The following is a 27,596-nucleotide window of genomic DNA, read 5'->3' as shown; positions in this document are numbered from 1 at the left end:
CTGATATGGGAAGACATCAAGCAGGTTTTGAGGGGTAAGGGAGGAACCATAAATTGAGTGGGATGATAGCTGAGAAACCAAATCACTCTGCTATGTAACTAGTAGAAGCAAGTCCTGACAGTTGCAACCTGTACCGTCTCTCTGGCCTGCTTCCTAGCTAAGCCCACGAATAATGCAACCTTCCCTCTGAAAGACACAAAGCCAGAGCTTGTAATAGTGTTGACGTAACATGCTTAGACTTGGTGCCACATGACATGTTGTGTAACAAACTAGAATGATATAAAATAAACATGGCACCCATTAAATGGGGTGAGCTGATAGGTCTCAAAACATAACTGTAAATGGGCAATAGTCACAGAGCAGGTGTTCCCAATGGAGGACTGTAGGGATTGATTCTTGGCCCTATGCTAGTTAACATTATCAACAGTGACCTGTCAGAAAACACACCATCAGTTTGCAGATGACACACAAACTGGGGAGTGATAAATAAGAGAAAAGGTCGCTCACAGAGAGCAATCCAGAGCACTTGGTGAACTGGATGCAAGCAAACAATATGTCTTTTAATACAGCTAAATTTAAATGTATACATGTAGGAACAAAGAAGGTGGTAGATACTTGCAGGATAAGGGACTGCATTCTGGGAAGCAGTCGATTATCCACCACAACCTCCAGACCTTTTTCTGACCAACAGAACATGAGCGCCCAGTGTTGAGCTTTGGCCAAAAGAACTAATTTGATTCTGGGATGCAAGAATGGGAATCTCAAGTAGGCAGAGAGATTATTTCACCTCTGCATTTAGGACTCAGTGACTACTGTGTCCAGTTTGGGGCCCCACAATTCAGAAAGGATATTGAACTCATTCCAATTGATCAGAGAAGAGCAATGAGAATGATTAAAGGAATAGAAAACATGCCTTATAAAAACAGATTCAAAGTGCTCACCTGATTAAGTCTAAATATCTACAGTGGGAACAAATATTTAATAATGGGCTCTTCAACCGAGGAGAGGAAGATATAACATGATCAAATGGCTGGAAGCTAAAGCTAGACAAATTCAGACTGGAAATAAGGTGTACATTTTTAACAGTGAGTAATTCATCTTTAGAACAATTTAACAAAGATTATGGTGGATTTTCCATCACTGACCAATCACAATTGGATTTCTTGTTTAAAGCTCTGCTCTAGGAATTATTTTGGGGAAATTCTATAGCCTTGGTTATACAGGTCAGACTAGATTATCAGTGACCCATTCTGGCCTTGGAATCTATGAAATGTCTTAGTTGCAAACTCTAGATGGGCAGCTGCTTTCTTTGAAAGCTAAAGACAGCATTGATAAATTCTATCCAGGTGAGAGATGGAACATTTCCTGTGTTGTCTCTGATACAGTGGGCTGTTACAGCACCCTTTGCACCAACATCCCTGTTCCCCAGAAAGGAATTAAGCCTCCTGACACCCCTATGAAGTAAACCCATTTTGAAAGCAAGTGACTAGAGGTCCTGCAAAGTTGTGACTTACCCAAGATAAGTCAGGCAGTCCCAATGCTAGGAATAGATTGAACTTGTGCTGTGTAAACCATCCGACACTCCCCCTTACTTTTTATTGATTGGTACTAGGGATGCCTCCCAAAATTAAACCTCTCTAAGGCAGAGGAAACTGCCTCTGCACCAATAACTTCAAGAACTACTGCAACTAGCAGTAACAACTAGACTAACACGGCTGTTACTCTGGAATACTGCAACTAGGTATCCAATAGAGAGAGGGCCTCATTTTATGTTCAAACATGTCAGAATGAATGCTCATTGATTCTGTACATAGTGTTATACTGACAGGTGAACTAATCTTATTTTGCAGCAGTGGATGCCTCCTCATCTGACAAGCCAGCAATGATGGGCGACCCTAGACTTTATCAGCGCTAAAATGAAAGTATAACCCTGGACAACGAGTTATGTATTTGCAATAAACGCAAATCATCAAGCATTACTAGGAAGGATGATTTCACACTAATGACATGGTAAATTACCTGAGTTTTCTGCAATCAAAAATGTTAAATTTGAATAAGTCAGAACCAACCAAACATCCCAAGTCACCTTGGGAGGCTAAGTACAGCCAGCAGAAGTTGCTCATGTCTGTTATTCCACTAAGAAGGTCAAACTGCAGAATCCTGGAAATCTGCAATTTATGGCAGCTTGGTGGAGAAAAATTCCTCTTGTAAGCAAGCTTCTCTTCAGAGGAAAGGCTGGAAGTTGTAAGTCTTACTGTTTCATGTGTCCTATTTTGGGTATCATCACCTGGTTTAGAGTTACTATAACCAATAGGTTTCTCTATTGGTGTGTAAGCACAGGACCCATTTGTAGCCATGGTCCTGACAACCTACAGCACCAATTCTAGCTTTTAATTAATACAGAACAATCCTCTGCGTAAGGCTGCACTGCAAGAGTGGTTCAGAATTAGTTTTCCAGCAGTATCCAGAGTTTCAAATATGAGTATCCAGGCTTCAAATATGCTCCCAAATGGGAAATCACAATATTAGCAGAAAACACCAGGTGCACTTTGATAACAGGATCAATCTATATTACACAGTATCAGATATGTTCATTGCAGCAGAGCCATAATCAATGGGCTCTAGCATACAAAGTATTTAAATTAGTTATATAGCAGAGGAAAAAGTGACTTTTGCTTAAGTCACTGGTAAGCTGCAAAAGTGACTGGTTCAAGTAGCAGTGTTTTGGGGAGGTTTGTAGTCTTGCTTCTATCTGAAACCTTAAGCAGATGCATCTAGGCTCCACCTCCACCCATTTAATCTGTGCAATAACCTCTACAAAAGGTGCCTTCCATGAGAGAAACTCTCGAGGTACTGTATACCCCAAGAAAGATCTGTTACAAGACAATACTAGCAAATCTAAAGATGCTAGCTTTCTGGAGATACTTTAGGAAAGTTTGAAGAGATAAAGGCTTTAGTGTGATTGTATGTGGATGGATGTACATATGTGTGTGTATATAAAGCAATGTTAATTAAAAGTGATTACTATATTCTCACTAGGCTCTGAGTGTAACTGTTACAGGACCTGAACAATTTGAACCAAACCCCTTCCAGCCAGACAACCCTGAGGCTGAGATTAGGATGGGTTCTCCAATGAAACAATTTCAATTGTTATCTAGAGCAATTTGACTAAGTCCTTATTTATTCTGTTCAGTATGCACAATTCACTTTGGAATTCCAAACTGCAGTGCCCTCTATAAATCCAGTTGCAGTGCCCTTTGGAATTTGTATCCCACCTACTGTTTTCCCCATACTTAACAATGCAAAATCTCTTCCCAGAAAGCTCCCTTAGGAGGTAGTACTTTTGTAAAACTAGTTTATGGCCATACATTATGTAAGGTGAGCACACACTGGTCCTCACCAAAGAGAGGAAACAGAATGGAGGTGTTAGATTAAATACAAAATAAATCATTACGGGTAGGTGTCCTCCAGAAGAACAGTTTTCAGTTAGTGTGACTTTACTCCTTCAGGTGGAACTGGACATGCACTGTAATTCCTCTGTGCCACCAGCTGGTGCCACTCTTACTGTACAAGTGGTTCAGTGAGGCAGGACAACAGGTCTTAGTAATTGTTCTGCAAATATTCCCCATTACAGCCAATCAATAGCTGGTATTAGGGTGCATTTCAAACTCCTCTTACAGTAGGAAAACCCTTCTTTAACAGAGGGCCTGAGATAAGAGATCCTTTCCCACCCTCATAAGACACAAGTCCTCAGACATGTCTCTTTCCTGCATTTGGGGGGGGGGGGGGGGGGGAAAGAGTCAACCACCTGTCTCTGTAGGTACAACTGGACTGAATTAGGTTATGCACCAACACAATACAGGATTAATATGAAAAACTTTTTAAATATCCAGTCATTTGCTATCTTCAAAGGGGTCTACTCCAAATAAGACATTACCTGTATTAGAGATCCTAGTATTTCATCCTTAAAAAAACAGAGCTTGGTCTTTGCAGCATGATAGCAGTAGGCTAAATACTGTTGCCATGTTTCACATTCCCTAGCACTATAAATCCAGCTTTTTACCATCTCCAAATCCTTAAGAAGGGTGCTGTCATAGGAGATCTTACCTGGAGGAAACCAGCACTGAGCTCTCCAATAGGATCTTTACCTCTGCTAGACAAGATGCCAGTAAACACTTGAAGGTAATGAACATTCCTCATTATCAGGGGGTTAATTACAGCCGCTGTAACTGTTTCCTCTAAAGGACAGAAGAGCAAAGACTTTGTTAAAAATATTTATTTAAAAAAATACAATTGTTTTCCATGTCTGGTTGCAGGTATCTATTAACATATGATTGACTTGAATAGTTTGCTACAATGCTTTTTTCTTAAAAGCCGGCTTGCATTATTGTACAAAGCAAATCCCTCTGTCAATTCTTACACAAAATAGATTTCCACAACCATTCCCTACCCCATTTTTAAAAAAAACTGCCATACATTGTATTTTCTTCTGCACAAAAAAATTGAAGCAATAGACAAGTCACCTGCTTCCTCAGGGAAGACCTTCATTAGGTTTGAATAATGTACTTTAGCCAATGCACCAACCTTTTAAAGCAAAGTGTCGCTGACGTGCAATTCCTCAACAATTGGCTCTGCACCTTAGCATTTAGTAACTCTGCCCCAATAATTCTTCTCAAAGCTGAAACACACTCAAGTGCATAATCAGCCATAGTCAGTGTCTCAAATTCCATCAGATGAGTTTTGATCACATCTTAATATGCTGAAGGTCTCCCTAATCTCTTATGCAAGGAGGTTAAATAAAACCAGGTTTAGTAACACTGAACCGTTTCTCAGAACTTGGCTATTTATGCACTTGCATTACATTAAAAAATGCTGGTAACAGCACAATGGCATTAAGATAACTGGATAGTATAAAAGTACAATTTTCAAAAGAACAGAGAGTTACACTAAAAAGCTGCTTTATTCCCAGTTAAGTTTACCCTAGTGTACTCAGAGCACCAGGACTATCTAATATTACAGTATTTGTCCAAAACTAAGAGATCATGTGTAGTATGCATAGGAGGTTAATAGATGTACGCAACTCTGCCTCAGAGCAGAAATTTCCTTTATCTGCTGACTCTGTTTAAGATTAAAGTGCAATTCTACTCTGGAAAGAATAAGTGAAAAATGGCATCTACTGCCCCCGTGTATTCAGTCAGAGCAGCTGATTTTACTGCTTAAGGTTAGATTTTACCATTGTGGGCTCTGCAGGTAAGTAAGAGGGGTTCTTTTCAGAGTTAAAAAAATAAAATCAAATTACAAGGTGATAATTCTGCCCTCTGCTCCACGAGTTCACCATCAGTGAAGACAATAGGGCTGCATCAATGAAAATGACTGCAGAGTTTAGGCTACGGACATCATCCACAGGTGATGATACACAAAGAAGAAAAGAACCCAGCTCAACTTTCAGATCCTAGTTTGAGTTTGCAGGTGTTTTTTGTTTTGTTTTTTCCAACTTGTAAACAAAGCAAATTTAAATCTGAAGTTACTGACAAACATGATTATACTTTATTAATTTTAAAAAATTACTGTGCCATGTTACCATGTTGCTTAAGCTCTCCCAAAATTAACTCATGTCCCCCTGCTCTGAACCTTTTAGATAAAAAGCTACAGGGCCAGATTTTCTGCTGGTGTACATCAGCTCAGGTCTACTGGAGTCAATTATTCCAAGTTACTCCTGCTACAGATCTGGCCCACAATTCAAACTTTCCATCAAGAGGGCATCAGCTCGCTCAAAATACCCCAACAAAGTCTCGTGCTCATTGACTCTCTTTAAGAGTTTTCTGTCAGTATTTCCTGCTGTCTTAATACAGCTCAATGCAGATAACCAGCGCTCAAGTCAGTCCTCATAATACAAGTGGAGAGTTTTCTTGTATGCTTATCTCTATTACCAAGACTATACACCTCAGCTATACACACAAAAGTAAGAGGAGGGATAAGCATTAAATACACAACTGTACCTATCACAAACACTGTGACGTATATAAGGCCATCTGGTAACACTGCAATAAAAATACAAGTTTTTAAAGGGAACTTGAAGTGAGCTATAGCTCACGAAAGCTCATGCTCAAATAAATTGTTTAGAATATGACTTTTTTTTAAACTATAGAGAATAACCGCAACTATGGTTACAAAGAATTAACATTAGAATCTAGTACATCATATAGAAAACTTTGTGCAACTGAACAATAGCAGAACAAAGTCAACACAACTGTATAAAGCAGTAGCCTATAGATTTAAGACTTCTAGCCAAAAAAACCCCAAAACCAACAACCAAAACAAAAAAAACCACAACACATCAAGGAACCTACCACCAAAACTGGGTATTCTAATCCTTTTTCTCTCTCTCACACACACGCACACGCAGTACAAGTTTTAGAAACCATGCAAAGGCCATTCAGAAAGCCTTCTTGTGTGAAATTGTTCACAATAATAGCTTCCAGTTATTAGTATAGTGCTCCTTTAAGTATTGCTCAAGGACTGAATGGGGCTACAACAGAACTCCTGCCAACTTTTTTTCCCTCCATCAATGCCATGCAACTTAAAGTCATGTCAGCATCTCTGCTAAAAGAACTGTGCTTTCCGGAGGTTCAGAGTTCTGCTGTTAAGCCATTTGCTTTGCAGTGACCCTTCCTAATGCAAGGTCTCAACTGAGAGGCAATTATTTATTTCCAAGTTTTAAAAATAAAATCTGTGTCCAAATTTAAGGTCTATGAGGATAAAACTAATCAAGGACCAATTTAAGACACTTTTGGGGAGATGTACATCATGTCAAAGACAGATTTAAAAAAATAAAATTTGGCAAGTGGTTAGCCCATAATATGGCACAACAGATTTTAGTATTTATTTCTATTTTAAAAAATAATTGAAATGTGCAAGACATTAAAAAGTGGCAACTGCCAAGTGCAGTATTTATTTTTAATCTACATCTTAAGCATTATTTATATGATACAAATCTGGAAGGTAGTCTAAAAAGTGAACATATGTCCCTCAAAAAAAAAAAAATATATATATATATAAATATGCATATTCATGAGATTAGAGCTGTTCCAGTCAATTAAATAACATGCATAAAAACAAATCTTCAGCTGTCAAAAAATTGTGCATTTACCCAGGTGACTGGAATAACTTCAAAGTCAGTTAATGTGTTCTACAGCATTCTTTTGGTTAGAGAGGAGGGAATTAAGTTTAATATTAAATCTAGTTAACGTATGGGCTTTTGTAGAACTATCCAAGTTAAAACTGACATCATAAAAGGAGGAGACGTACAATGGTGTGCACGTCCACAAAAGAACGTCAGGTTTTGCTTGGTTTTCTTACCTCGTGTCACTTTTTTAAAAGCATTGTCACGGTCAGCAAAACTGTGGCCTCCAGAAAGGATCTGTGTTCCGCATCGACTCCGTTCTCGGACATGAATATGTTCATTTCACAAGCCAGCGCCATGGCGTTTCTAACTTCAAGCTCCATCAGTCATCTGAAGATAAAGTTCTGTTCTTTCTGCTTCATGAACCACCAGAGACAGAGCCAAAAAATTTAAACAGCAAACCGGTTGATGCACAAGGCAGACAGCAAGGCTGTTTTCTTTCCTGCAATTACAACTGCTCTGTAGTGCCAAAAGCATTACGTTCTTGTTGCTGACAGCAGGTTATGGGGAGAAGAATGCACAAACAAGGTGTCATCTTGAAAGACTTTTCTCTGTACTGAACCACCACCCTCTAAAAGAGGCCCTATCAAGAATGACTAGCTCAAGGCATAACCATTTTATTACCTAGTAGAATTCTCTCACTAGGCAACTCACTGCCATGACCCAACAGTTCCAATTAAGAAAAGACCTTTAAAAACAACAGTCTTCAAGAACTGCATACAATATTAAAAGAATAAAAGCAACTGTCACTGTATTGCATCTCTAAATCTTCATTTGGCAGTGTCTGTACTGAAAGGACCAAAACTTAGCATTTTACACAATAACCACTACTTAAGCCACTGGCACTAGCCAAACGCTTCCACATTAAGTGAAAGTTTTGCTAATCCTGTCCAGAAGAAGCAGCAGTCACTGGTATCCACCATCATTAAGTTAAAATCAGTTCCTCAAGAGACTTCCTATTTACAGGGTGACCTGCTTACCTTTTTATTTTTCAGGTATCCCAAATCAGCTTCCCAAAGACCAGGATTGCAACAGTGATGGCATATTCACCTTTGCTGGTGGGTCATGGGTTTTCTTTACAATAATGGACATACTATGCCCTGGGCTCCATTCTTAAGACAGAGTAAAAATATACATAACCCTAGGTCTCAGAGACCAGAATTTGGGTATATTTCTTGCACGAGAAGGAAAGATGCCGAGCAAAATCCTTGCAGATATCCACAAACCCAAACATCAAGTTTTAATGTCTGTCAACCTTGACAGTGTCCCTTAACTACTGAATTAGTTTATTTTGTGTTTGACACATACCAAGATAGCCTCTTGATACAACATTGAGATGTGTCTTGTAAACAAATATGCATCAATTGAACAATTTGTGAAGCTGTATAGTAAAATAGGATTACATATAAAAATACTATAAAACGGTAGCAAAAAGATAACTAAAAAGTAGATATATGATGATACAGATATATGATAAGACCTGAAGAAGAGCTCCATAGAGCTCAGACGCCTAACTCTTTACCAACAGAAGTTGGTCCAATAAAAGACATTACCTCACCCACCTTGTCCCTCCCATACCCTGGGACCAAAACGGCTATGAGAACACTGCAAATATCCAATAGATGGTCAGAACTGTAGACTGTTGAATGTAGCATTGGAAAACCTTTACATCAATAGACCAGAATTATAAATTTGTGTTCACCGGGTGAGTGGAATTACACAGATGCTACGATCAAGTTCTTGTATATCATTTTGGTTTGCCCCAGAAGTGTTTGCATGAAAGATGATTGCATGAGATATTCTTCCCACGTTAAGTAATCGTTTATGTAACACATTAACTTTTCAAAGGAGGATATACATACCACAGAATTGGATACAAATGGCCTTCACTGTGGTTAAGCTCAATTTAAAAAGACCAAAAAAGAATCTATTTGCTAGATAATTTTGAGGCTGTGAAATCATAGCAGAGATATAACTTTTCCCAAGCAAAGTCATTGAATGCCAAGGCCTTTCAGAATGCAAACCCCGTTCATAAGCCAAGGAGTGCACAGTTGTTGAAGCCTTGGAAGTTTGGGACACAAGCAAGAGTTCCCAAATTTAAGGAATCCATCTTTCATTATTTCCTAAGTTTCTGCAAAACACAACCTGAACTAACTGAAGATGACACATAGCAATAAGTGCTGTCAGGAATGTGCCAATCGGAAAAGCTGGCAATTGTACGCAATTACAGGATACAGTATTTCACTACAAAGCACCATATACAGAAGACAATGACACTTTTTTAAAGTGACCTGAAAAGTTATGAAGGGGAAAGAGAAAATGCTATGTAAACTAATCTCATAGCAAGCCTCTTCTTACCCACCTCAACCTGCTTCCCTTCTTTAACTCATATTTCCACTGCTTTCCAAACATACTTCCTGACAGTATTTAACCCTACATGGGAATTTTTTTCTCCATAGTCATTAAGGGGCAGCAATAATAGTCCTCAACAGTATCTGTTAGGAAGTAGGCAGTTAGAGTGACACTGACATATGCACACAAGCTGCATTTGCAACTTGGCTTCTCTTGTTAACTACCTCCACAGAAGGTATCCTCCTGTAATGAGAACACAACTCCCCATCCATAAGGTGGTGAATGTCCATCATCACAGACGGTGCATGTTACGAGTCAGCCAGCTATGGCAGTGCATCCCTTCAAAGCTGCTGAGAGGGGAACATGAAACTGGACCAAGCAAAACTGATGCCTGCACCAACGTGCATATGCATTTGGTTCTCTTGCATACATGTACTCAGAGATCTATGCCACACACATATGAAAAACAACACACACACAAAAACGTGCAATCTTTACACACAAAGAACCTGGCTTTTCTCCATGGAGGAAAGGGAAGCAATCAAATTGCAATTCTTTAGTGCTCATGAAATTTTTTTAAAATATACATCTTCATTCTACAATACTACCCTCCAGTCTGCACACTTACTGGGCATAAAGCTAATCAGCCTAATACAACCATCACAAAGTGCTGCTGATTATATATATATATATTTTTTTAAGTAGGCAATAAGCTATCCTGCAAACCAAAGAATCCCAGATGCCTGCTCTTAATTACTACCTGCAGCTTTCTTTCTGCATTACTACCTTAAAAAGTAGTAAATATTGCACATTGTAATTTTGAGAGCCACAGGCATGGGACTTCCTAACCATTAGCTACTGATGTTCAAAAACCAGTAACATGCCTTTAACTTGATCTGGCAGGGAGGCAACAGACTCCCTTCTGCTCTCATCAAAAGCCAGATATTCCTCTCCTCTGAATTCACTTGGGACAGGAGATTTTCTGGCTGAACAGTCCAAAGAGGAACTCTAACATCCATTTCTCAGGGGTGAAATATTAAAGATACATGATACATTGATTTATGTATTTCAGTGCTGGAATATAACAAGCTACTTTCATCTTACTACATTCAGTTTTGGGCATTCTCAAACACACATGCTTTAAAGTGAATTCAGAGCTTGCAAAACATGTCAGATTGAAAGCTCTGGAGAATGAAGTCCTCTCTTTGTCTTAAGGCCAGGTGCAATGAAAGGAGTAACACTGCAAGCTTCCCTCACTAACAAGACTCAACTTTGTTCTGAAGATACTGCCTCTCCATGCTCATCCCATCTTCAGCATCTCTTCTGAAACAGCTAATAAGGGTTGGGTGACCAGAGAGCAAGTGTGAAAAATCAGGACGGGGGTGGGGAGTAATAGGCGCCTGTACAAGACTAAGCCCCAAATATCGGGACTGTCCCTATAAAATCAGGACATCTGGTCACCCTAAATAAGGGTGACCGAGAGAAGCGCAGTCTCAGTCCACTTTCTAGTGGACAGGTTATCCAGGTGCATCCTCATTGCATATACATTGGTAGCAAGAGGAATCTGTTGCCTGACAGACAGTGGATGGCAGAAGTCCAACTGCAAACACCTGAGACATCCCCCAGTCTTAGGCGCTCTTTTCATATCTCAGACTGATTGACGTTATTGCCCTAGTTGCTGGTCTTAACTCATCAGCGTGAAATGGCTTTCAAGAACCCTCATATTAATCCTCCAACACACACCTCCACCTACCCACCACCAAAAGATAGGCATGTTTACCTGGAACATGCATGATTTTACCTCACTGTTGATACTGCATAATTCTCTTCCCATTTTAGCTGCAGACATCAAACCCAAATTTTCATGAATTCCAACACTTCCTCCACTTAAAAAGCAATGCGTTTAAAGTAGAACTTAAGACTACAAGAGCTAGGCAAAGGGGCTCCTCCACTTCTGGTTCCTCATTTCTGGGAAAAGCAGAGAATTTAAGTGTTCTTTCCCCTTGAGCTGCAGACCAGAACATCAAGCAGCAACCAGCCCCAGAGTGTCATTTGCCAAATACACAGACAACCCTCAATCTCACACCGAATATCCAATACCAGGGACAGGGGTGGGGAGAGTCCTAGGTTAGCATGATTTCTTAATCCTCTAGCAGCCAATTTACAGGCTTTACACAGATATCAGGCATCAGAGATGTGTGTATATATAACCATCAAGAAATACCAAAGAATTCAAACAGTTCAAGAACCCCAAATAATTCATGCCATGATCCATTTGTCTCAGAGCCCTGCTTGCTCACAGTATCACAAGTAGCCTCTGGGAGCTCACCAGCCCCCTCTCAAAGAGTAAAACTTAACTGCTGGATTACCTGTGTGCAACACTATCCAAACAATGGTCTGCTTTTCACCTATACCACCATAAGTACTCCTCGAAAATTTCTCCCTGCAAAAAGTTTAGATGTTTTTATAGCATGAGACATTTGCTCTTTTTGTTGTTGCAGGAGAAGTTATCATTGCCCCATAGCAAAGCTGCACTCAAACCCTTTTCTTCTTCATGCCCAGCACAGGAAGCAGAAGAATGGAGGTGTTGGAATGAGAGAGGAGAGACTTCTTAGATCTTGTTTTGCTGCAATCAATACAAATGCAGTCACTGCATCCCACCAGAAACTCCCTTTCAGAGACTTCTTAACCAAGGGGGCAAGGAAAAGATTGTGGAGCCTGGACTCCCATTAAGGCATTTCCATCTGCAGTCCCAACTGAGTCTTCAAAAAAGAGAATTTTGCAAAAAAGGCAGCTGAACTGGGAATGGCAAAAATTATGACCGTTCATGATCTGGGTGGAATTATAAATTGCTCATTTAAAAATGGATTACATTTAATGTCATCTCTTTCCATTGTTCCCCAATTTGTCCTTTCCAGGAGTTCATGTGCTATGTCTTCTGCAGATCTGGGGAAAATGGCCCAGGAGTGGAGGGTCCATCCAGTCCAGACAGAGTAAATGGCCCATGGCTGCTCAGTACTGATGGAAACTAAGAAACAAAACAGAGAGTTAGGGTTGCTTTTTTTAGTTTAGATTCTTTGTTCTCATGTCTCAGGATCTCTCCACAAGAAGTTCTACAAAGAGCCCAAAAGGCTTTGAAAAAGTCCATATAGCTTCCTCCACTACCAAGGGCTTTTACAGATCACCATCTGGCAATGGAAACTTTAATTGCTAATGCATCCAGGTGTCCCTGGACCCCAGCATTACTATCAGTGTAGCTGCAGTAGACACAGTGATTAAGTTTGTAAGTTAGACTCAGACTTTAAGGCAAGAAGGGATCATCATGATCAGCTAGTCAGACCTCCTGCACATTGCAGGCCACAGAACCTCGCCCACTCACTCCTGTAAGACACATACAACCTCTAGCTGAGGGATTCTCAAACTGTGGGTTGGGACCCCAAAGGGGGTTACGATCCCATTTTAATGGGGTCACCAAGGCTGTGTTAGCCCTGGGCCCTAGCAAGTCTGAAACCCAAACCCCACCACCCAGGGCTAAAGTTACATGCCCCCAGTCCAGGGCAGAAGTCCTTGGGCTTCAGCTTTGGCCCCCCACCCAGAGCAGTGGGGCTCGTGCGGGCCTGGTCTACGGTCCCCCATCCTGGGGTCGTGTAGTAATTTTTGTTGTCAGAAGGGAGTCACAGTGCAAGGAAGTTGGAGGACTGCTGCTCTAGCTAAGTCAATGAAGTCCTCATATCATGATTTAAAGACTTCAAGTTACAGCATATCCACCCTTTACAGTAGTTGAAATGTTCAAGTGACCCATGCTGCAGAGGAAGATGAAAAACCCCAGGGTCTCTGCCACTCTGATCCGGGGGAAAATTCCTTCCCGACCCCAAACATGGCAATCAATTAGACCCTGAGCATGTGAGCAAGAAGCCAGACACCTCAAGAAGAATTCTCTGTAGTAACTCAGAGCCCTCCCTATCTACTGTCTAGTGATATTTGCTACAGTTGCAGGTCGGCTCCATGCCATTGTAGGCAGTCTCATCATACTATACCCTCCATAATCTTATCAAGATGAGTCTTGGAGCCAGTTAGGTTTTTTTGCCCCCGCTGCTCCCCTTGGAAGGCTGTTCCAGAACTTCACTCCTCAGATGGTTAGAAACCGTCATCTAATTTCAATCCTAAACTTGTTGATGGCCAGTTTATATCTGTACTGAGCAGAGCCTTTATCTCGACTAATAAAATAATCACAGTTCTATGACTCTTGAATGCAAGTATCTGCACAGCAGAACAAGCATTCCACACTGTGCCTCAATATTATTCACAGGTATTTAGACAGTGGGGAGTCCAACTGTTCTGCAGATACACTCATTAAAAAAAACGTACACTGACAATGTCAGTACATGTAAGCTACTCCCTTCATCTCCATGGAGATGTTAAGTTCAAAACACAAAGATGGCCAGTAAAATGTCACTGTTCATTTTCACAGAATCAAGCAGAAGACGTGCTTATCCCAGTTCCATTTAATAGCACCAAGTACCAACTGTATAATTTGTATTCACATGTAGTTCATTAAAAAAAAAATCCATTTAAAGAAAAAAAACAATGAAGCTGACGGAATTTCCAGTCCATTGCAATAAAGTGGTGCAGAATCCAGGGTCCATGAAGAAAACCTGTGGTCCAGGTTGTCACAGACCTGTACAATAGGAACACTCTCCCCCTCCCAATACTCTGAAGATTGCATTAGAGAGAAAGATGTAATAAACTACACAAAGTGTTATATCATTGTCACTTACACTGTAACACTATTACTTAAGCTGACATACAATTATGGCTATTGAGTAACAAATTGCCACTGCTAGTGAAGTCTCAACTAATGAATCTACAATTTGATAGTTATTGGCAATTTATGATTTTACTGTTGATTCAATGGCAAATATTTCTTGCATAATCTTGCACTAAAAATTTTAGACCAACCCTACCCCTCACATTTCCACAAAGTGCGCTGAGAAGGCAGTCATAAGTGGAGCTCAACTGGACAGGCCCGGCTAGTCTTGCTGGAGCTTACCTGAAAAAGGGTGTTAGCACCTTGCAATCTGGCTGGACTGAGAGGAGCTACTGGACTGAGCGTGCTCCAGAAGTGAATACTCGAGAGCAAAGGGCTTGGGGTCAGCAAGATGGGAGTCTGAGAGAGATACAAAACACAGTCATTTATGTTATAGGTTATTACATCTTGTAATACTTAGTTATTCTTAACACTTGTACCCTTAGGCCAAAGTTCTCAAGCCCTAGGTGCCAGCAGTTAGATATCTAATTCCACATGAAAGAAACAAAACAAAAGAGGCCTGATTTTCAAATGTGTTGAGCAACTACAGCTCCCCCTGATTTCAAAAGGGATTTGCGGGTGCTCTGCACTGCTGAGAAATCAGGCCAATCATTTCAGTCCCTACATATACACCTAAGAATAGGCACCTAGGTCAGAAAACTTTGTTCTTAGCACCTGCATAGTTCTTTACAAAAAACCAAGGTGCCCATAGGAGGCAGGAATTATCCTCATTTTACAGGTGAAAAGAGTGGAGCCGCAAAGGTGACATGACCTGGCTCCCGGCTGCCTGCTCTAATTGGGATTCAGTGCACAGTATCCTTAAGCTGATATTTCCAAAACCACCAAAGCGATTAAAATTAAAGGGAATTTGAACATCCAAATGCCCGAGGTGGCACTCTAAACCTCAGCCGTAGATCTGGAATAACTAGTGTCCTACTTTGGCGCATTCTCTAGATTTTTCATGAGTCGCCAACAAGTATTTTGGCAAGTCCAACCAAGAATGGCTAAGTAACAGTGCAATGGTTCTCTCTCCCACATCTTCAGCAGTTTGTACTTCCAATACTGTGAATTTAGGGAAGCACCTACTTTCAATTTACTACTAGGAAAGAGATTAAAACCAACCAGAACAATGTAACAACCAGATTCAGAGCTCTCTGGATATTCTGCACATTTTCCCAAGAGATGTAAAAGCCTGGTTTTCCACAGAAGAGTAACCCCCATATTATGCTGCCACTCGGCCTCCTTTTTGTTGAAAGTAGCTTCCGACTGGATAGAGTGAAGGAACAGTTAGGCTGAGGTTTCAACATTTCTCTATTAAATCATCTAAAACACAAACGTTTTTAAGTCTGCCTGAAGTGCATCATGACATGGCCCTGGAGTGAGAACACTGGGTCACCTTCAAAGTATTTTTAATCGTGCCTCCTATGCAAATGATTTAACAACAGAGGCAGCTGGGTACCCCAGTTTGTCTTCCTCCTGTACACCAATACTGTACAGACGTCCATGGTTGAAGAACTGCTGAGCACTTTTCAAATAGGATGCCAGTAACACTGGTCATTTATGTTCCAGAATAGATTTGTTTTAAAAGAGGCAGACACACCTCATTTCAGGAGTCCAAACACAACCATTGCCATTGGCTATTCATTTTTTAACCTGCCCTCCCTTACTGTTGTCAAGTACAACAGATGCTGTTAACAGAAACAAGAGAAGGGAATAAGGTTACCTGTGAAAAAAATGCTGGAGTAAGAGAAGCAGTAGGGAGAGAAGGGCTTAGTATCCCCAGTGGGCTTGGATCACTGCCTGTAATGACAAGAGTGGGAGCAAGCTCCAGCCCTTTGGGTTTTTTAGCTCTGGAGAGGTGATTGGCAAGATCCTTCTCTAGCACAGACGAATCGTGCTCTCTGGGCTCTGGTGATAGGTGCTGAGGGTTCTGAGACTGCTCCAACTGCTGAGAAGCCACCGACTCTATGTCCGTGTCAATGTCCAGGTCAGGGTTAGAACTCAAGGGTGGTGAAGGGGGTGTGGAAGGAACCTCCAGAGTGGGAGAAATGGAAGATACAGGTGGTGTTGGGGTGAAGGTGGTGGTGAAGTTTGGCAAAGGGGCTGGAGCTTCAGTGGGAGTTAATTTTGGTGGAACTAGAGTCTCCAAGGTCGGGAGAGTTTCTTCTGATTCTGTAGGAAGAGTGGAGACAATTGAAGTGGCCGAGGCAAGGGGTGAAACTGTAGGCCTTTTGGAGGGCATGGTCACAAACTTTATGACTGAAGGTGTCAGATCCTGAGCAGGTTTTTTCTCCATCAGTTTCTCAGCTGGATTCTCAATCTTGACCGACCTGAAGAGCTTCACACTGGAGGAGTTCAGGGAGTTCAAAGTAAAAGAAGAGTACAGGCCTGAATGGATATAGTCATTGCGGCTGGATGATTTAGCACAGGTCTGGGGCTTCTCTTTCACACCATTTTCCAGGTCCTTCGGAGTGCAGCTGACTTCTGCAAAGCCAGCCATCACTGGGTCTCCCTCAATCCTGCCCACCATCAGTGGAGCAATATTCAAAATCTCCGGATAAGAAACAAACTTGTACACAAACTTCTGACCATTCACTTTTTTGATGATATTCTGTGGGTAGAGAAAATAATTTTCCATCATTCCACCTACTAATTTTCTTGCTACAGATGCTCCCCAAAACTGACTAATGCGTAGGTGGCATCTTTACTTCAGTAGGAAAAAAATTTCACTTTTAGGAGCATTAGGATTCCAACAACCAAAAAAATACCCACCAAAACTATTATTTCTAAAATACCCCAACCAAAACACAAGGAAATCTCACCTGAAATGCATTACTAGCAAGGTGGATTTGATTTAACTCACCTGTCAGGAAGACTCGATTTAATAATGGTTTTCTACATAAAAGTGCATTCTTGTTGGTTGTTATAACCTTCATACATATTCTTCACAACTTAGGGATAGATGTAGGTTTCATTTTTAGAAGGTACACACGATACATTTTTAAGCAGTGATTTATTTTGAAAACTTTTCAGATTAGTTTTACAGCTATATCAGAAAATTAATGACTGTTTGGTTATTTCGTTTACCAAAGGTAATTGAAGCAGATATTTATGAAGTCACTGGGAGGTGAACTATCTCCAATTCAACAGGTTAATCATTAATATTTGGAGGATTTTCTTGCCATCCTGTGTTAGGAGGAGAACAACACCAGACAGACATTTAAATTGTTTTATTTAACTAAAACAACGTTATGTATTCTGGATTTTTTTCTTCAACAGCAAACATAATATTTTAACAAAACAAGCATATAGGTCCCTTGCTTCTCACATTTATCTCCAGACTTCTTCTCCTTGTCCAGATTTATTCTGCCCCCAACAATCTTCTATTCATTGCACTTTTAGAGAGAGTTAAGGGATTGACCCTGCGTACACAAATTTGCAAAGGGACAATAGAGTTGAGGTCTGTTATTTCTCACCTCTATATGTTATTTATTTATTTAAAAACATTTTTGCTGTTAACAAGCATGTTAACTCTGGAGACACAAATCCACAGTTTGAGAACTGCAAAACTAATCATCTCTGATGGTATCTTCTAGACTGAGCACTGAGTCCCATTGGGTAAATAGAAAGATTAATTTAAATAATCTATACAGAAGCCTGTGGAACACCATGAGATTGGGTCCCTAATCCATGAACTATTGGAACTCATTTACAAAACTTTTCTTAAGCATTACATGAATATATTGTCCCATACTATGGAATTAGAATTTATAATCCCTATTCCATGATGAGATATCTTTGAGCTATAATGTATCTTAATTAAAGCTATCTTTAGATAAATTTTTTCCTCAAAAAGCATTTTAATCAAAAAAAAATCCGATTTACATAAAAAAAATCCAATTTAAATTGGAAAAATCAGATTTTTTTTTAAATCATTGATTTTTATCCACCCTGATTACTAGCAAGGACCTTAAAGCTACTCAGCAATTATTTTTTAGTCTCATAATAAAAAAAAAAAGGTACAATTAGCAACAACAAACAGATGCAGATAACGTCACCTGTCACCAGCATCAAGGTCAAATGCAATGAGTCAAGTACACAGCAGGTAATCACAAACGTAGGCTCCAATCCTGCAAATACGCCTCTTAACTGACATCAGTAGAACTACTCATGTGCAGAAGTGTTTGCAGGATCAGGGGGTGAGTATTCAAAACAGACCATGCTTATTTTAATAAGATGTTATAATAAAAGCAAAAGAAATAGGCAAGATGAAGTATTCAGCAGAACAGTATGCTAAACTGCAGCCAACCTATGCAGCATTTGTTGTTACTTATTTTTGTATGTATTGAAAAGAATACACAAACATTTTTGGTCTACATGGATTCTTATTTATTGTACAGCTACCTACGACCAACTAAGATTTTTTAATACAAGAACAGATTAAGGAAACTGTGCAGTCCTGGTAACAATAAATTCTGAGCAACCGACTAACAGTTAGCTCAGAAACTGTATGTTATTTTCTTATCTTAAACACCACATAATAAGAGTTGTGGGATAAACCACTTATTGAGAGGTTATTGAAATTATGGTCACTACCCCGTTTCTAATTCTAATTCAGCTCCTTCAAGTCTTTTGTCAATGCCTGGGTGGTGCCTGCGACTTTCAAAAGGTAACAAGAACTAAAATCATTAGCTAAACAAGAGAAGCTTCTCTGAGCTTCATTGACTCATTCTGTACTATAGAGGTGCGGATTTATACTGAGCACAAGAAGAAGAAAAAAATAAAAGATTTTGGGCTACGTTGGAAACCTGTTTTTCTACCGGCCACTTTGTAGAAACAGTTGCAGGAAAGATCTGAAGTAGATAGAGGGACACAAAATTCTCACAGTTATTGGCAAGATTTTAATTAGTTTTCAGCATTCAAGACTTTAAACCCTTTCAAAATATACACCTGTTTTTGTGGACTATTAATAAAGGAGTGTGTGATACAAGTAAGTTAAAGAGGTGATATTTCACTTGGAGCTCTCTGGAATCTCTGAACAATTAAAACAGTAACACTGCGGTAGGGGGGACCTTTGGTCACACCTCACCTAAGCCAAAGACACAACTGACATCTATCTTTTTGAAGAGAATGAAAAAGGAAACAAAGCTCATTAGGCAGAAGCTGGTGTAAGAGGGATAAGATCTGAGGTGGACTAATGGGTGTTGTTACCTTCACATAGTAGTATCTGAGAGCACGACTGAGTTTGTCATAGTTCATGCTGGGCTTGTTCTTGCGGATTCCCCAAAGCCGGGCCACCTCCTCTGCCTGCAGCAATTTGAACTCCCCGTCGTTGGAGGTCCAACAGATGATATGCTTGTTCTGAGGCTCCTGGAGGAGTTGGAGGAGGAACTGCCACAAGGTGATCGTACTGTCCATAGCAGTGAGCTGAAATGCAGAAGGGGTAGAGATCAGACAGGCAAGGGGTTATGAACTGTACCATTTCCTACATCTCACCAGGACAGGGAGCGGGCAAGGATGTTATTTCCACAGGCAGCAAGAGTCAAAAATTATTTGTCACCAGCTGTGGAAGACATTTCCTGCCGAATGACAGCCTAGGAGCCGGGTGCCATCGTCGCCTCCCACATCGCAGTCTCTCTCACAAGGTCTATATTTAGCCACATTTAACTAAATCAGGTCACTTTGGGAAAGTCACACTGAATCATTAGAAAAAAGGATTTCTAAACTGCTCTGTGCTCACCCACTTCTGGCTTCTGTTGCCTCCTGAAAAACAGTGCAGGTGCAGCAGTGTTAAAGAGCTCCTTCTCCCCTCCCACAAAGCCCAGATCTTTCTTCGAAAGAAAAGAGATGGCTGGTCAAGTCCCTCCAAAACAATTACAATTAGCAGGAATTAGAGAGAAAACACTGATACTGCAGGATAGTTCATTTTTCCCTTGGGCATTCAGAGCCTCTGTTACCTCCTCTGTATGGAAAAGTCTCTCAATCCCAGTGCACTAGTCCCCATTCTCTCCTAAATCAAATCCCACAAATTGGCTCTTCCCCAAATTTTTGAGAGGGTTTGAAAACAGGGAAGAAAATAAAGATCCAAATGAACACCTATTGCATCTTGTCCTATCTGTGTCTGTCTTTTACATTGCGCTCTCCTAGGGCTAGGGCTAGGGCCCCGCAGGTCTGAACACATCACCTGCACGTCAATCATGCCCGTATAGGTAAATACACAGTCCAATATACACTTCCTAGCGCTGTCTACACCAGGGCTAGGTCAGCTTAACTACGGTGCTCAGGGATGTGGTAAAATTAACTTTCCTTTCTTCTATGGGTAGATGTGAATTTAAGCCAATATAGTCATACTGGTATAACTCCCCGTGTGGACACTCTTATTCCAGCATAGTGGAGCCTTTTCCCCTGTTTGGCTCACATTGCTTTGGAAGGAGTTTAAGATAAACCAAAAAGGCACTTCTATTCCAGAATGAAGAGCCATAGTTATACTGGTATATCGGTTTAACTATATCAGAAGTAACTGTTGGCTTGGCTACATGGGAAAATACTATTGGACAGGCAAACCTAAGGGTGTAGTTGTGTACCAAAGCGAATGAATCAGACAAAAGATAAATTATCATTCATGTGTAGGCATTGTACTCCAAGTGGTTCTTGAGCAAGGTGACACTGTGTCAGGATTCTCCAAGATGCCGGTTACCTGCATTGGTAAGTTTAAGATTCAGTTGGGGTTGCCAGTGAAATAAAAGGCTTTGGTAATGATTTCATTACTACCAAGCACCTACCCACCCACAGGCCAGAAGACAGCCCCTACCTAAGGAAGAGAGCAGGCAGTCTAAATGTCTGAGTGTCAGATTTTAGTCAGTCCTGTAAATGGATTACAGCTGACAGCTTACACAGGGCTCTACATTCCTACTTAAATTAGGTGCCTCAGGGAAGGCACTTTTTTGGGCAGATCCTAATTCAGTTAATCTATTTTTGAAGTGTACCTGCCCAAAGAAGCACTTTCTCTCCCTTCTCCCAGAATGACTAAGTGAGAAAGAGCGCAAATGGAGTACCAAGAGAGTAAAGCAGCACTTCTCTGCCCCTAGAAGAGAGGAAAGTTAATTTTACCACTCTAAGGAAAAAAAAAAAAAAAGACAGGCAGACAAAACAGAAAAGACAGAGGGAAGAGTGAAAACAGGAAGTGAAAAAATAGGAGAAAAAGCACTACAGAAATGAGTCAGGATAAAGGAGATATGCTAGTGAGATGTTTCAGAGTAACAGCCATGTTAGTCTGTATTCGCAAAAAGAAAAGCTCATGCTCAAATAAACTGGTTAGTCTCTAAGGTGCCACAAGTACTCCTTTTCTTTTAGTGAGATGTTGTATCCTTCTGGACAATACCTGCAGCTCCAATATACTGGAAAGGGAAGGAGGTGTTAATGGCTTATCAACCTGTAATGAGGTTAACCAGGCAGATATTTGATTAGCACAGTTCTTAAAATGTAATATCCAGTTATCGCTAATCCTTTCATATAAATACTTCTAAGCCTTAGGGAAATGGATTCTCCTGCATTACTGCTCTTAATGTTTTATCTTATGTACAAGTTTATTCATTTTACCTAGAATAAAGTAAGGACCTTAGTGCCTATTATATGTGGGACACCATCTCCATGCTAGTCCTTAAGGTCACTATCTAGCTACTTGCATTTCCATGCCCACATCATTGTAGTATCTGAGCATCTCCCAAGTATTTCTCTATCTATTATTGTGATTCATTATTTGTACCACTATAGTGTCTAGGTGCCTAGTTATAGACAAGGACCCCATTATGACAGGCACTGTACAGATATAGAACAAAAAGATGGTCCCCTTGCTCAAGAAGTTTACAACCTAAGTACAGACAAAAGACAACTTTACTAAAATGCAAGATGTACCAGAGCAACATCTGGACTTCTTCTGCCTGCATCAGCTAGTATTTTGATGGCAAGCCACAACTCAGCATTACACATTGCCTTAAAACTCAGTAAGGCTTCCAGTTCAAACAGGCATTTGCCAGTAAAAGCCTGTTTACAATAAAAATTAAGGTAAGCAATTCACTGCAGATATTAACTTAAACTAGAGACCTGGATTTCCACACTCCCAACCAAAAGTCTGAACAAAACAAAACACCTTGTTAGTTCCCAGGGAATATCCTTCAAGTAACTTTTTCACTAAAAGTAAATGCTGAAATCCAGAAGCCAGACTTCAAAAATAAAGAATTAAAAAATCCAGCCTTCTTATCTCTCTGGCTTCCACTGAACACTGGGTTTCATGCCAGACAGAAAAACATGCCTGCTCTGCAAGAGAAACTGTGGCCAGCAAGGCAGGAGGCACCTCTGAGGACAAGACTGGAGGAGACACCCTTATGATAAGAGCTTGTCTATAATTTTCACCTTTCATGTTTTATCATTTGACAGTTATGTCTACTTCAGACTCACACTGCACAGGAGCCTCCAACTCCATATCGCAAAATTAAGTTGCAATTTTACACCAAAGGTTTTTAGAACTAAAGGTGAAATATACATCCCCCCCAAGAACTAGTACATTTACCATCAAGTAAATAAATATATCCTTGTCTTCTGTACTTTATACATTTCCATGGGAAAGTCTTGCTTGTTTCCAACACACACTGTAGGAAGATGAGCCATTGGTAACAATTTCAATTGGGATCGCCTAGACACCCTGGAATTGAAGACCACAGGCTGCTACACCAGATGGACCAACATTGTTTTTCCAACATCATTACAGAAAGCATGATTGAGACAATCTTCCATGCTTGTTGCAATGTCGTTGAAAACAATTTTGTCTTGCCTAAACTAGCATTTAAAACATTTCAATCCCTGTTCGGAGGTGACAAGTAGGGAGGACTCTTGTGATCAAGAATAATTTTCCATGCATTTCCTCCAGTTGTTGCAATCATTCTGATCCACCAGCTTTCTTGGCTGCAGACGTGATAACTCCCCAATGAGATGAGTTATGTAGTCATTGGACCTAACTTTCATAGTTTGTTTCAACATGATTGGAAGTCTGAATTTCCATGATCACCCTCACCCCACAAGGGGATACTAGACTTAAAGGGAGACATCACAGGAGTCATTCGAACTGAAATAGAAAACATTATGAGCTAAATGCCTTTATCTGGTTTTTAACCTTCCCAATGTGGGAAAGAAGACAATTATATTTTTTGTTTCCAGGATGTATTATAAAACCCTTATTTCTAAGGACACTCAGCTCTCAGTAAACTATACATGTTTTCTCCTGGTCCGCAGGCACAAAAAGGAAAAAGTGTTTATCAGCTGCATATGAAATTAGCTATGATATGCACATCTGCTAAAAGTAAAAGCATCCTTGTTTATGACTGAATGGACAATTCTCTGTAGCATGCTGTTGAATACTCCCTGAACAAAAAGGTTAAATGTCTGAATGTTGACCCTAACTTTATTATGAAAAGGAAGTCTCATTTAGGATGGAAAAGGTTTCCTTTAATAATGTTTATAGTACACATAGCCTGGTTGCTACGGTGACAGGACAACTATTCTCTACAAACAGGAGCTAAGACCCTAAAAATAAACAGGCTGACCAAAATCATGAACACGCAGTTCAGTCAGGGAGTGTCAGTGTGCTATATGGATCATGTTTGTTTTGAATACATTAGGAAGATAAGTAAATTGTAACCACTACAATCTGCACATAGTGAATGAGGCATTGTCTTGTAATTCGATCCCTTTACATTTCAGAAGCTGCTATTTAACACCAAGATCTTGTACCCACACTTGAGTGGGAAGAGATCGAAAATAAAATTAAGGAATTAGCTCAGTGGAAGCAAAAAATACATACTGTGAATGTAATATGTATACACTAGTACACACATACCCAACAATACACACGCTAATAAAACATATCATCTTGAACTTATATAATGCTATAATCCAAGGCCCTCAAACTAATTTATCAAGATGGGTATCAGCCTCATTATACAGATGAAAATACTGAGGGGAGAAGCATGCAAAAACTTGCCTATGATCACAAACAGACCATGGCAAACTTTGGAACAGAAACCATGGCCCTGCTCTAACTCACATCATCACATTGATGAGCCAAATAAGTAATAAGTACCAAATGGCAAAGGGCTTAAGTCTTGTAATTAAAATACTACATCAGAAAGGAAATAGTCCTAGTTTTAGAGGAAAGTGTTCCACTAAAAATGCCTCGATAAAAAGGCTGAGGGATGACTGCTGGATAACTGTAAATCTGAGACTAGGCATTCATACAGTAACGACTGTAGAAGTGTGTGTAAATTAGGTATATCCTCATTATCAACAACTGTATTCCGTTAAAAAAGAAATTTTTTTTAAAGCACTTCAAGCAAGGAGAGAGAGAAAGGAAACTTCACACCAGATAAAGGGAGAGCTTCCACCAATCATGAAACAACTGTGATGGTAGTGACACAGATCAAAGTCCTGAGGAGAGCTACACCATTTCAAAGCTTTTAACAGAGTTGCTTTCATTTTCCAACTTCCTGGCAAACACACAGAAATCCCCTCCACCCCGTGTCAACCCCCATCCTTTTCATACAAATAAAGCAAACACCCACCCATAAAGAACGGTACCTTACTTGCCATTTAAAAATCAGTTTATGTTTCCACAAGTTTGCTAATATGAACCATGCGGGTGTTTAGACACACAAACGAACCCAATACAGAGTGTGTATAGTTACTATAGATCTTTAGCTTTCTTTTCACTGTGACAGACTCAAAATAAGCCACTTACTGCCTCCTCTTCTGAGAGGATTCAGACCAATCCCCAAGACACCCCATCCTCAAACTTATTCAGTGGCACCAGCACCTAAATTTGTTTATTTTTCCACCCAATCCCTACCAGCCATAAAAACATCCTGTTATGTCTGGCGCCTTCCTCCTGCAGCCGCCCACTGCTGCTGCCCCATCTCCCAGCCAGGGTGGCAAGCTGGTGCGGGGGCAAGCAGTTTAGTGGGGTGCAGGGGAAGAAGGGAATGGGGGAAGAAAGAGGGGAAATGGGCAGCGGCAGAGAGCAAGGTGAGTGCAGATCATGGGGTAATTGCTTGGGAAAGGGGGCTGGGATGCATGGGGTGACTGGGAGGGGCAGGAGGCGCAAGCACTGGGCCAGAAAACGGGGCTGGGGGGGTGAGATCAGGAAGAAGAGGGACAGGATGTATGGGGAGACTCAGGGGACAAGACGGGGGGGGGGATATGGAGAGAGACTGTTGGGGTCCATGGGGTGACTCAGGAGGACAGGGCCGTTGAGCAGGAGGGGGAGCGTTAGGGTCCAGGGAGTGACTCAGGAGGGAAGAGGGCTGGACTGGGAGGAAGGGGGGTGCGTGCATGGGGGACTCAGCGAAGGGGAACGGCTGGGGTACATGGGGGAAGGCAAGAGAGGGGAAGTGTTAGGATCCATGTAGTGACTTAGAGGGGCAGGATTGAGGGACACGGAGGGAGGGGTGCAGAGTGACTCAAGGGTCGGGGGCAGGACTGGGTGGACACGGGGAGGGGGGACAGGGCACACAGCGTGACTTGGGTGTTGGGGGCAGGACTGGGGGAGGAGGGGTGCATGGGGTCACTCGGGGGAGGGGGCAGGACTGGAGGGGTACGGGGGGAGGAGGAGTGCACAGGGGACACGCGGGGGTCGGGGCACACGGGGTGGCTCACGGGGAGGGGGCAGGACTGGGGGACACAAGGGAAGGAGGGGTGCACGAGGAGGTCAGGCAACACGGGGTCGGGGGCAGGACTGGGGGGTACGGGGGTCGGGGCAGGACTGGGGTTACAGGGGATGGGCAAGGGGGGTCGGGGCAGGACCGGGGGACACGGGGGAGGGGCACGGGAGGGTCAGGGCGCGCGGGGGGAGGGGGCAGGACTAGGCGGGCGGGGGCGATTTCCGGGGGGGGGGGGGGGAGGGACCGGACCGGGGTCCCGGGCAGGGTCGGCTCCGCAGCCCCCAGAGCCCGCACTCACCGAAGCGGAGCCCCCGCTCCCCGAGCGGCGTGGTCGCTGGCAGCGGCAGGTACCGGGCTCCCCTCATGGCCGGGGGCCCCCCTGTCGGGACGGGAGCCGGGCCCCCATCCCGGGCGCTGGAACCGAACCAGAGCGGAGGCGGCAGCGCTCTACATGGCGGGACACAGGGCACATTCGCTCACACGCGACACGGGCCCGCCCGGCCGCCGTAAGCCCCACTTCCGCCCCGCGGGGAGGGGCGGGAGGCCAGAATAGACTTAGCCAATCACGGCTCGGCTCTGGGGAAAGGACTGACCTATTAAAAGGCTTGTTCCACCCCCTTCGCTGCAGAGCATTATGGGGAATGTAGTTTTTTTTGGGGGGGGGGTTGGCTCTAGTAGAGGCCAGCCAGACCATGTGCCTAAGGACTGGCCAGGGGGCTAAGACTGAGGGTGGATTCCTGGCTTCTGAGGCCAGCTGTTGAGCAGCCTGTAAGACCCAGAAGGAGTCCTGGGTGGGTTGTCTGGCTGGATCCCCCAGTCCCTGCTTGAGCCTGGGCAAATCACAGCACTGAACCTTTGTGTGCCCACCTTCCCAGGTGAGCGCCAGCAGCTCCCTACCCCAACAGCTGGAACGTGGGGGGCGCTCAGCCTTTCTGAAACCACACCAAAGACCACGGCTGTTGTGTATGCAGCATTCGTAGGCACAAGAAAGGTGTCTTTGAGAGCCTTGGCAGTGCTTTTACAAAACCCGCATGATGATACTGGCTCATTTCAGAGGGGGAATGGAGGTTGCTTCATTCATTAACAAGGGGAGTATGCGTTGGAATCCTCAGGGGAAAAAGCAGACGGACATTCAAGGTTTAGGTTGATTATGCTAATGTTTTTACATACAAACTTAAAGACTTTCTCGGTACCTGGTGTATCATCCACTGTTTTCACATGTGCACAATTACAAAACTAAATAAAAACATAAGAAGGTGAGTGAGAAAAGTAGGAGACAGCTAGTGTCAGCTGCCTGAGACTAAGAATTTTTGAGGCAGAGAGGTACAGGGAAGCTACTGGAGAGGACAGATGCTGAACAAACCATTCATCCCAGGGGTGGGCAGGGAGAGGAACAGAGGCAGGGGATGGAAGATCAGTTTGGGAAAGGAAGAGGTGAATGACTGAAATAAACAAGAGCCACGCCCTCGAAGATTTTAAAAATCCCTGCACTTTTGAAGCACATGATTGAATAAGTATCAAGTAGAGTTGTTGAAAGGAATGATGC

General features: G+C 41.9%; 2 protein-coding genes across 2 annotated transcripts in view; one reads left to right on the top strand and one right to left on the bottom strand.

The window, feature by feature from the left end:
* SLC60A1 (solute carrier family 60 member 1) overlaps positions 1-1,915 on the top strand; it is a 35,330-nt gene extending 33,415 nt beyond the window's left edge. Inside the window, exon 10 of the mRNA XM_077839386.1 lies at positions 1,851-1,915. Within this exon, the coding sequence (XP_077695512.1) occupies positions 1,851-1,915 (65 nt within the window). The remainder of the gene's footprint in view (positions 1-1,850) is intronic.
* Positions 1,916-4,261: 2,346 nt separating this feature from the next.
* ELK4 (ETS transcription factor ELK4) lies at positions 4,262-26,521 on the bottom strand. The gene is made up of 5 exons (XM_077839189.1): positions 26,349-26,521; positions 19,554-19,769; positions 16,066-16,953; positions 14,586-14,702; positions 4,262-12,563 (listed from the first exon to the last, which is right to left on the bottom strand). Exons 2-5 carry the CDS (start codon positions 19,758-19,760, stop codon positions 12,465-12,467), a joined length of 1,311 nt encoding a protein of 436 aa, XP_077695315.1. The 5' UTR covers positions 19,761-19,769; positions 26,349-26,521; the 3' UTR covers positions 4,262-12,464.
* Between the last annotated feature and the right edge of the window lie 1,075 nt (positions 26,522-27,596).

This window comes from Eretmochelys imbricata, chromosome 21, assembly GCF_965152235.1.
Source record: "Eretmochelys imbricata isolate rEreImb1 chromosome 21, rEreImb1.hap1, whole genome shotgun sequence".
In the NCBI taxonomy this organism is placed as follows: Eukaryota; Metazoa; Chordata; order Testudines; family Cheloniidae; genus Eretmochelys; species Eretmochelys imbricata.
This window is presented reverse-complemented; position numbering and strand designations above follow the sequence as displayed.